Genomic DNA, 11,496 nt, shown 5'->3' on the forward strand with positions numbered 1-11,496 from the left:
ACCTCCAGTAGTATAAGTAAAGTTTGTTAATAAAAATTACCTACTTCCTTCCTGTTTCCTTTGTTCCCTTATACCTCCCTACTTCTCTTCGATTCCATCAGATAAAGTCACAAGAGGAATATAAAACATAAGTGAAAGGTTTTAAGTGGTAACTCTTGATAATAAATGTCACCAAAAACAATTTCTTACTGTAAAAAGTGTTACAAAAATTTTAATGTATAAGTACTATAGTATACAATTCAAACAAGATTATTTTTAACAAGGTACAATGGTCACAAATATTGTTTAAATTTTATCTTCATCGACGCCCCTTTCCTACTTAAGTTTTAAATTTCTCGTGAATAATTCCATGTCTTCAAAAATTCTTCAAAATACCGAGTAACTCATTCCTTTATAGATACTTCTAAACAAATCTTATGCACTTAATTCTTACAGCAATACAGCTTCGAATCTCGCCATTTTTATAAAATCGTAAAAACAAAAGCAATTAAAAATACAGAGTAAAATAAGCAATAAATATGAATCCTACGAATTATATATTTAAAAACTAGATTTGCACGTTGCTTCTGAGATTAACAATAGAAAGTAAAACAGTATTTTTACATCATCTAGTTAATTAATTAGAACAACAAATAGGCTAAAAATGGTAATACATGAGTACTTACAATATTTGTTCAACAAAACATTTATAAAATAGAACATCATTAATAAATGAGTAGGCAAATAAAAAATATCAATATATTCCTTATGAAATAAATAAAATATACTAAACATTTTATTAAGGCACAGAAACATCGCTTGTGAATTTCGTAAATCGTGCACTTAAAATCGTCATAAACATTGTTTCAAATTCAAATTTATACCGTCATCAGAAATGTAATAGTATTTGTTGGTATACGAAGTAAAAAACTACCAGATCTGGCAATAAAGAAGATTTTATGGGTGATGCCTTGGGATGCAATCGAATATTTTTTTGGGTTACCTAATTTATAATCTCGTCAATAACAGTAAGGTGACAATTTCAGTGAGTACATAATACATAAAAAAGAATAAATAACTCATTTCGTTACCATACAACCAAAATTCGAGTGAAATAAATTATAACCTGTCGTACCTGCAATGTAGATATTGAGGAATACATAAGGTGCTAAATATAACGAACAACTGTAGAAGTAGCGACTAGTGATATCACAAATACGATATTTTGGGTATTCTCTTATTTATTATTTTTGTTATTCACCCGCCATCGACTTGCAGTAACAAATTCGCGCCTTTTTAGTACCAAAGAGCATGCGAAGAACCACCGAAGAACAGATTATATAAAAAAAAATCCACTCAATTTTAATTTTATAAGTAAAAAAATGAAACAATGGAAAAAGGTTTTAATTGATTGTAAAATTGTGTTCGCTGTACATTGTACATACCTACTTACATAAGCAATATCCAAAATATAGTAGAAGGTGACATGTAGCCGTTATATTTATTTGTAGACTGAGCTAGCTGTAGTTATTCGTTAAAAATAATTTTGCATTTTTAAGAGGTTTGTGAATATATACGTTTTAATGACGAATAGAGCTCACTTATTGTGACAAAAATTTTCATCCACACATTCATCTATTTTTAAGTACATATTATTATTATAGATATAAAATATCAAATAAGGACTTCCCATGTCGAAATGTGCTTGATTGTGCTTAAAATAAGTATTAATTATTATTAGTGATTAAATTGATGCTAGTCGTGTTCAGATTATACGCTTTGATAAATCTTGGAACTAACTAGACAAATTTGTATTTAATCCACTTTAGTTATTAGTGTAATTTTATGTAAGATTATTTATTCCTGTAAATGCCTTTATCTTTCTCTTGTATTGATGGACGTATTTGAAATTATAGCATGAAAAATAGCTTAATTTTAAACCAAAGTATTTGTTGGCAGCTCAGCTGGTTCACAATTTTATTTTTAATCAGTTTGTATTTAGTAATTGAGTGATATGTTTTATTATTTTGTAAGTTGTATTCCGCATTTATTCTATGACTGACATATGCTGTGCTATTAGTGATAAAATTGCCAATTTTGTAGGTCAAATCCTTATTGGTTAATAACTAAGAATTTTCGTATGGATAGACATAACAGTACGCCATAATATTGTAAAACCGTATCTAAGATCTAACACGCGAAAATCGACAGTTTTATTATATGTATATCACCTATGAACTTTTTTAATTTCAATTCAACATAACATTTAATAATTCATTTGTGGTGTTTTAGATATTATAAGCTTCTTGATTGTGATCAATATAATATATTATGTACTTACCTTCTTTACTTACATCCAGTCTATCCAGGTATACTAAAAAAGGTTAAGATCGAAAAAGGCTTCGCTTTAGTACAAATGTGTGATAATTCGTGGATCGCAAAGAAAAATTTTAATCAGTGAAAATTATACTATTTTAAGCTAAATAAAAAAGTTACGTACTTATTTTGCTTTTTATTACCTACCTTATTTAATATCTCCTCCTTTTGAATAATTAATGTTAAGTGGGTAAGGATAGCTACTTGCCATACCTACATTTAATTTAATAGAATGTTTATTTTTTTGTATCCACAGTATTAGAAAAAGGTAAGTTTACGGTGCAGTGGCGTACCTAAGGGCTAAGGCTGAGGGGCTTATTCTATACTAGCTGCGCTTCGCGGTTTCACCCGCGTGGCTCCGCTCCTGTTGGTCTTAGCGTAATGATATTATATAGCGGATAACCTATAGCCTTCCTCGATATATGGGCTATCTAACACAGAAATAATTTTTCACATCGGATCAGTAGTTCCTGAGATTAGCGAGTTAAAACAAACAAACAAACTCTTCAGCTTTATAATATACGAGATTATAATATATAGGTACTTAGATAAGTGTATAATAATCTATGGTTAATAGGCCATTTATACATATATGCTACATCTGTGTGCTACATCTCCGAGCTGGGACGTGCCGCGGAAATCGTCCTAATCAATCCTCATTGTAAAAAGTAAAAAATAACTAGCGGTAACTAGTGGTACATATTCACGTTTTCTCTTCATAAGAACCATCCTCGTACTTCAAGGAATATAATAAAAAAAAATTAAAGAAATCGGTGGTTCAGCTGTTCTAAAGTTATGCGCTTACCAGCACATTTTGGGATTCATTTTTATAATGATTTTTATATTATAGAATGAGCGGCCAATAGGTACTATAGCGGCCGTGCTGTAGGTTTAGTAGTTATTATAGTACCTACATAACAAGTAAAATAAGTCTAGCTAAATAAAACATTCATTGCACAGAGGATTTTCTAAATGACATATGTTATGACATAATTAGGTAGGTATTACAAAAGAGTACCTTTTTATAAGTACCTAGTTAGAGTCCTCTGTGGGATGAAAAATGAAAAAAAAAGTACTTTTCAAATTTAACGCGCCATTTTTAAATATCGTTTTAACAATGTTGCCATTTTAGAAAACTAAATAATCCGTTACAAAATGCTACAAAGAGAAAGTTAACAATGAATAATTATTAAGAAGATATAATCAATGAAGGTAAGTTTTAATAATTTCATATATTACCCTATTTATTTTATAAATAATAGAAAGCGCACGGTGAATCCTTAGCACAAATCATGATTGTTTTCATTTGACATATCGAGTACACGCCTTTTTTTTAATTATTACAAGAAACAATTTTTATTTCAATATACTTTTAAGTAACTACATAAATATATTTTTTTTAACATTGAGATATGTACATATTATGAAGACGACACCGCCTACATCACTTATGTTCCGCTCAACATACGATATATGGCGTAACTGCACGCTCATTTTTTATTTATTTTAAATAGAAACGCATCAAATATGCCTTCGTGTGTCTTACGATATTGCACAAATAATACGGAAAAGTGCAAAGGAATAACTTTCTTCGATAAGTACCTAACTAGATAATAATTTTTAAAACTTAGTTAGAGCAAAAATAGGCATGACGAAAGATTTTGAAATCCTCTTCCATAATGTGTGTACCTATACGTTTACTATACAAGAAAAACCCTATATTTCGGTAATATACTTAAATTTAACGAAGATAAAAGCCATTTTTCAAAAAATATTTATCAACTGTGGCAAAACAGCTCGGAGGTGTCATGGCGTAAGCGTGACGTCACTCTTTAGTAAATACGTAATTATTTGTATGCATTGCGAAGAAAATTAAAGAAATATTTATTTAATATGTGTTATAGATACGAATTTCAAAGTTTATAAGTGGTGTACAGTATTGCAGTGTGAATCCACATTAAAATAATGCTCAAAAATGTGTTAGTAATTATTTTAAGCAAGAAAATAATAAGAAATGATTGTATAAAGTTGGCGCGGAGAACCCCGAAACCACGTATTCGTGAATTCACAATTATATTTCTGTTCTGAGTCGATAAAGCATATGTGAAACAATAGAAAATAAATAAAAATGCGTATTCTCAACCAATAACATATTCATAACAACAAAATACATCTGACGTGAGTTGTTTACTTAAGCGTGACGTCACGCGTGTTTTAGTCAAAATGGCTAACTGCAGATTTTCAATGTTTTATTTTATTGATAATCTCATTAATCTTAGTGTTTTTAAGATTTTTAAGTCACTATATTGAATTTATTTATTATACATTTTCCCTTAAAAACACTAATACGAACATTTATGGATACTGTCGTCATGCCTATTAGTAATGGCGCACAGATTTTGTTCGTGGTGTCTCCTCCATACGTAGTAATATTATCTCAATGATTTTCAACATGTTTTTAACATTACATTTTCTAATTTTAATTCAAAATTTAAATTAAAAGTTCAGATTTAAAAACACGTAACAAAATTTAATAAATAAAGAATACAGTAAAATTTTATATATGTAGCAGTTCCTAATAAATTCTTTTTGATCATATCAAATATCTTAAATTTTTAAATACGGTTTTAAATGGGTAAATGCTCGGAGGGTAATGTATCAATTTAAATGACGCTGTTCTCAATTGGCTGATATTATACGATGCCAATTTTCAGCCAATAGATTTAAAGCAACAAAACGTTCTTTGACCCCGTTTGAATTATTCACCAATCAACAAATAAAATCATGTGACAAGTTTGACAAGTGGCGTCATACGGCATTATTGAGGCGTCATTCCGGCCGGCCTTCATTTTCACTGCACAGCGCACCACGCGCCCGCCATTTTGTTGCTAAAGATCGGCTCGGTGCGAGTGAAGGGTTCTTTGTTTTATGTGCACAAGTGAAAATAAATACACAGTAGTTTATAAATAAAGCATCCATCAAAATGGTCGCGGTAAGTAAACCTTTAATATCATAGTTACACTATTACGTAAATATATGGGGTACCTATTCATCATCTACGTCTTTTTTAGCAAACCAAAGTATTCGTGGGAAGCTTGCCACAGGGCTCCAAGCCGGAGGAATTGAGAAAACTGTTCGAACGGTTCGGCGTAGTGACAGAATGTGATATTATGAATAGATGCGGATTCGTACACATGCAGACAGAGGATCAAGCATCTGCGGCGATTCGCGCGCTGCACAACACATCATTCAATGGCGGCGTCATAACGGTAGAGCGAGGCAGGATCAAGGAGCGCGGCCAGCGCGGAGGCGGCGGCGGCGGTCGCGGCGGTATGCGAGGGGGCATGAGAGGCATGGACAGGCGCGGCGGAGGCCCGATGCGCGGCGGCCCGCCGAGGGACGCGCCGTACCCGCCGATGAGGGACTCGCGTCCCATGGGCCCGATGCGTGGCAGCGACATGCGCGGCCCGCCAATGGGCGGCGGGGGCATGTCGATGCGGAACGGCATGGGCGGCGGAGCGCCCTACGACCGCGGAATGGACCGGCCGCCGATGGGTGGATATGACGACAGATACAACGGATACGGAGAAGACCGTCGAGGCTTCGCGTTGATGGACGGGCGCGGGGCTAGAGACCAGTACGGCGCTCCTCCCCCGATGTACCCGGACGACAGGCGCGGGTACGGAGCGGTGGACGACATGCCGCCTATGTACCCTGACGACAGGCGCGCGCCCATGTATCCTGATGAAAGGGACATGATGGACAGGCGAGGTGGCATGCGGGGAGGCCCCATGCCTATGGCGTCTGGGTACGATAGAGCACCGCCACGAGCAGCTCCCATGGGCAATGGTGATATGTACAGCAGGAGAACACCACCTCCAATGTAAGTTTATTTTAAATACATAAATTTATGTACATTTTGACATTCTCTTGTCTCTAAATTTCAGTTTGCCATGTTTAAGGAGAAATTCAATCATACCTTAGCTGATGCAAATCAAATTAACACATTACCACTGCAATGATTCTAAATCCTTTCCTGTACATAAATACAAATCATTCTTCTTTGGAATTGGATGAACTTAATATTTTCTACAAGTACAACAAAAAAACAAGCAAGATTATTTTTGCAAAATGTACAAACCTAAATCTAAACTAAAGCTATTCTGTAAAAGTATAATGTTAAAAAAAATAAAGTAATGAAATGAATATGCTTGCAATGCGACTAAACGTCTTGAGGTGATAATATTATAATGTTTTATGTAAAATTGTTACAACAATATTTTGATATTCCCTACAGAATTGGGACAATGGAAAATATGGGAATGATACATACAGATATCCAACATAACTTAACAGAGAAAACTAACTTTTATTTTGTTACTTTATGGAATTGCATTATTGGATATGAATTTAAAGAAATTTGTAATCACATTTTGGGGTACCAGTGTGTCTTACTACATAATATATGTATTCATTATATAACTTCACTTCATCAACATGTTATACGTACAACATATTATATGTATGTTAGTCTATAAGGTATTTATTCTATGGGTCTGTACAATTTATTGTCTGCTACCTGAAATAAATGTTATAAAAAAATAAAATAAAATAAAAAAATCAACATACTAATATAATGCAAATAAATACGTTACCTATAAGTACTAAGACTGCAAAATTTGAGTTCACCATTTCTTAATCCACAATGTTCGTAATAATTGAATTTTCCTCATTTGATAAATCATGATGATGATTAATAACAATTCATTGAATTATCTTTGGTTTTAATGCAAAATTCTTATGTATTTCAGGCGCGGCGGTGGCGGTGCGGCGGCTGGCTACGACCGCGACCCGTACGCACAGCAGTACGCTCCCATGGGACGGTAAGCATCCACACGCTGTGTACGGCAGGCGGCAACTGGTGTGCGAACAGACGATGCGATAATTTCTGTATCTATACCAGTTGGTTGATTAAAAAAATTGTCAGTTGTGTTCGATACTGGTCTTAGACTGTCTGGATATAAATGCAGGCAGTTGATAGTGAAGATATTTCATAATTTATACAATGAAATATGAATTGCTAATTGTTTAGTAATTTTAAATTAATATTTTTGACAATAATGGTCTTTTCATTCACATAGTGATAAAATATAATGAGAAAATACTTTATAAAATATAACAGTTGCAATGCATTCTAAAAAATTTTCTTGAATAGAAAAGAGAATATATATTTTTTGGATAATTTGGACCATTAAGGTTTTTAATGTTTGCTTAAAATTTTCTTAATGTTTATCTTTAATCAGATGTTTACACACTGGTTGCTCACACGATTTAATGTTTGTTTTTCACTTGCACACAATTTCACTTTCTTTAATGTCTCTAGAAAAATAGCTTAGAAAATTCCGTTACAAAGTTGCGTTTGAGTCAGACGGAAAAAATCGATTAGAGAACAGTAACTGGCCGACGAAATTGCGTGGCATATACGGCTATTTCCTAAGGAATTTGTCCGGAACAATATCTTCACCAAGTAAAAAAAATATCTGGAATCTCTCGCTATATAAAATTTCAATGAATATCTCCTCGTACATTTTAAATTTCAAGGAATCTGTCCCCGTACATTTTTAATTTCAATGCTCTATCATAATTTTCGGTGTATTTTTATTAAATTCATGAATTGAACAGCATAAATATTAGATTTTTGAGAGAGAGAGATGTTAACGTAAATGTCAATTAGATTTCCGAAAGTAAACACAATAGAGTCCAAATTGAACCGCAGTAGTAGCAAAGAGAGCATGCGATAAAGCGCGAGCGAGCGGGCAATGCGGGCTCGCGGCGCGGACCGCTGACGTTCCTTTCGTTTGCAGCTACGCACAAACGCAACGTTATCCGTAAGAGTAGGCGATGCGAGGCGACGGCGGCACTAAGCGGCTTTCTTGTTTAGCGCGGGCGGAGCGGCGCACGGCGCGGCGCACGGCGGCCGGGCCCGGCCCCAGCGCACCAACAAAAACTGTATATCGCTCGTGTAGCCGCCCGGCGACACCTGCCCGCCACGCCACGCGAGCCGCGACCGCGAAGAATCCAGTGTTTTTCGACCCCCCCGTGCCCCCGACGTGCTCCTCCCCCCATGACTCCATCGAAATAGACGGACTTCAATCTATGTTTTGTTACTCTGACGACCGGTCGAAAGACACTGATAGGCTGAGCGACGACCCGTAATCATGTAAATCGCTTATGATGAATCATTTCGGCATTTCATTCCCGTCGCACGTGACGAGACACAATCGTTGTCGGTTGGCGTCTAAGCAATAAGTTTGTAAGGTATTCTAAGATGTATTTTTTAAGATAGATTAAACCACTTGTTTTAAACTCAGTGTTTCAGTTCGTATCCGCCTCCTCCCCCCGCTCCCGTCCCCATCCCGGCTCCGGCATGTGGAATAACTTGTGTTGAGTTACAGGAGACGCGTCCGCGCTGTGATGTCTGAGTCACAGGCGAGACGCGAGCATAGTGTTAGGTCGCTACCGACTGTAGGCACGTAGCGGAGTGAGTGCGATGAGATAACGTTGCGACGGAAAGTCCGTGCGAGTCTTTCGGACGTTAGTTGCGGTAAGGCGCAAGCGGCCGCGAGCCATAGCCGATGCTATGACGCTCGACGTGCGGCAAACGTTAAGGCGCCGGCAGGAGACGCAGCAATTGTTTACAATCGTAAGTACGGATCGAGACGTTTGCGAACGGCCGCCCAATGGAAGTTGATTGCGTATTACATTTCGAATTGTTAAAGTTAAATCAGCACGTGTGTTCACTCGACACGTTTTCTGTGCGCACTTGATGACTATTGCCTCTGCCAGGTGTCGCCACTGACGCAGCTCAGTTCGTTAAGCGCACTGCATTAATTGTCAGTTCTGTATTCGTCCAAACGGCGCCGCTCATATTAATAATATATTTATTTGTTTTAAATGCACATTTTCAAAGGTTTTTGTTTTACAGGTATTGGCCTCCAAGATGAAGGAAGAGCTATAAATTTATGGACTTTACCTCATTGTGCTTTGGCATAATATAGCTTTAAATTTGGCTGTGTTGGAGTAATAAACGATTTTGAAAGAATATTGTCTTTTATTGCCTTGCCATTGTTGTAAACTTTTCCCTTTTTTTCTCCTAGCTCAATGCTATTAGAGTACATAGGTATATTATTTTATAATAGTTGAGTAGTAGATATAAAAATACCTCTAGTATGAATAGAAGTCATAAAATTAATCAAAAGTTAAAATGGACGACAAATCTGTGAAATAAAAATATTACTGGATATCCGCTTGGTCATACCAAATTAACTGTAATAGGTGCCAACATAGTAAGTTATAAAATTTGGTGTAATTCAGATACGCACCATTGTAGACCTTCCTATAGAAAAGAAGTTTTACCGCAATTTTAAATCTCCCACTAGCCTCCTCTATCTCCAAACATCAACACATTTTTGTATAATTTACTAGCGGTCCGCCCCGGCTTCGCCCGTGGTACATATTAACGTTTTCTCTACATAAGAACCATCCTCGTACTTCAAGGAATATAATAAAAAAAGAATTATCGAAATCGGTTCAGCCGTTCTCGAGTTATGGAATTACAACGAAAAGTGGCATTGATTTTTATATATTAGATTTATTAGTAAGGATTAAAATGACTAATGAAAGATAAAAAATATTAATATAATGATGACATTTCATCTCTGTTTTGATTAGTCATGCACATATTTGATAAAAAAATGTCAAGAATTCAATCAAATACCGTTTTCCTAGACGGTAGAGCAGATTCAAAATTGTACAGTAGGTAGGTAGGTATACATTATGGCACAGACTAATAATAATATACTACGTATACTAATTATGGTAACTAAAAATTTGCAGGCAATGGAAAACTGCAGTAGTAGTTTGGCACAGCGTAAAATACTGTTTTGAAGGAAACAATTTATTGAATGTATACGGTAAAAATATTATACTACTACAAACCTACTAAATACTATGTCAATAATGTGCATTAATAAAATCAGAGACTCGAATTAATTACCTACTTATCCATATTGTTAAGTTTATCTTTTGTTAGTCGAAATCTACACAGTTTATTTATGGGAATTGAAAAGTAATAAAAAGAAATGCTGTTTTTTCAAACACTTTATTTCTCCAGTAACACATTTACATATTATATACCTACTTATTACAACAAGTAGATAGGAATAATATACAGTACAACAATACAATAAAAAACAAATGCTTAACGATAAACAATTAGGTAGGTACACCGTTATACAATAAGTTTGTCTATTAGGTATAAATACTTTACATACATTGTTTCAATATCACCAATCTAATTAAGATTCTAAAAAAACTCCACAGCATTACGCAGATGAGACAATAAATCTTCCATTCAATGTCATCTCAAAGAGTCGAGATACACCGACGCGTTGTGTATCGACTTGATTAATTTATTTACTTCATAATTTATGGAAGATTTAACGAAATCCGCGACATTGTAATTAGTAACTACGCCGCAGTCGCTAGCATTACAGTGAAAAATGTCGAGAATTTTTAAGGTTATTTTCTCTGGGTCACTGTGGTGCACGGCTTTGGGAGACATCCGTCTGGCTTTCCTGAACAAGGTGTCAGCAGCTAGTGTTAGGTTGTTTGAAATTAAATTCCCGCGCTTCACTTCTATGCGTGCCATGCGCCCGAGCAAATAGCCTGAAAATTACACATTTGAATTTACTCATCGCATAAAAATGATGTCAAAGCAATAAAACTACTAAGGTGAAGACAATTTATAAACAATACAATGCCTACATCTTGCCTACATATTCGTATCACTATCTTATGTTAGAAAATTTGTTTTAAAATGAATTTATTAAAAAAAAATTACCCAGAGTAGCAAAAAAAGCAGTAGAAAATCAAAATCTTTCATTTTACTACACACTTTTTTGGTCTAGGTATTTCAATTGTTTCGTAAACATTGATTGTACTCTACATTCAAAGTTTATCTTGCAAAAAGTTAAAGCAAACAACATTCGCCAAATCTAACACAAACAAATAAAACATACCACCAAATATGCAAATGATTCCGATAAAGAATATCAAGGTAGCGCACAACCTCCTGGTGAC

At 35.1% G+C, this 11,496-nt stretch overlaps 1 protein-coding gene across 3 annotated transcripts; it reads left to right on the forward strand.

Moving 5' to 3' along the window:
• The first annotated feature begins 5,171 nt into the window (after positions 1 to 5,171).
• On the forward strand, positions 5,172 to 9,457 carry LOC123699694 (RNA-binding protein 4.1). 3 transcript variants are annotated; one of them, XM_045646703.1, is made up of 4 exons: positions 5,172 to 5,347; positions 5,427 to 6,238; positions 7,167 to 7,238; positions 8,297 to 8,721. In XM_045646703.1, exons 1-4 carry the CDS (start codon positions 5,339 to 5,341, stop codon positions 8,379 to 8,381), a joined length of 978 nt encoding a protein of 325 aa, XP_045502659.1. In that variant the 5' UTR covers positions 5,172 to 5,338; the 3' UTR covers positions 8,382 to 8,721. The 3 variants fall into 3 exon arrangements, with proteins under 3 accessions (XP_045502659.1, XP_045502662.1, XP_045502661.1); XM_045646706.1 differs by lacking the exon at positions 8,297 to 8,721 and adding an exon at positions 9,341 to 9,457 and having other exon boundaries at positions 5,173 to 5,347; XM_045646705.1 differs by having other exon boundaries at positions 5,173 to 5,347; positions 8,220 to 8,721.
• The last annotated feature ends 2,039 nt before the right edge of the window (positions 9,458 to 11,496 follow it).

Source organism: Colias croceus, chromosome 18 (assembly GCF_905220415.1).
Source record: "Colias croceus chromosome 18, ilColCroc2.1".
Classification (NCBI taxonomy): domain Eukaryota; kingdom Metazoa; phylum Arthropoda; class Insecta; order Lepidoptera; family Pieridae; genus Colias; species Colias croceus.

Excerpts from the sequence above, each read along its gene's own strand:
- LOC123699694 (XM_045646703.1), top strand. Across the intron at positions 6,239-7,166 it reads AGGAGAACACCACCTCCAAT|GCGCGGCGGTGGCGGTGCGG; the intron begins GTAAGTTTATTT and ends TATGTATTTCAG. Across the intron at positions 7,239-8,296 it reads CAGTACGCTCCCATGGGACG|CGCGGGCGGAGCGGCGCACG; the intron begins GTAAGCATCCAC and ends TTTCTTGTTTAG.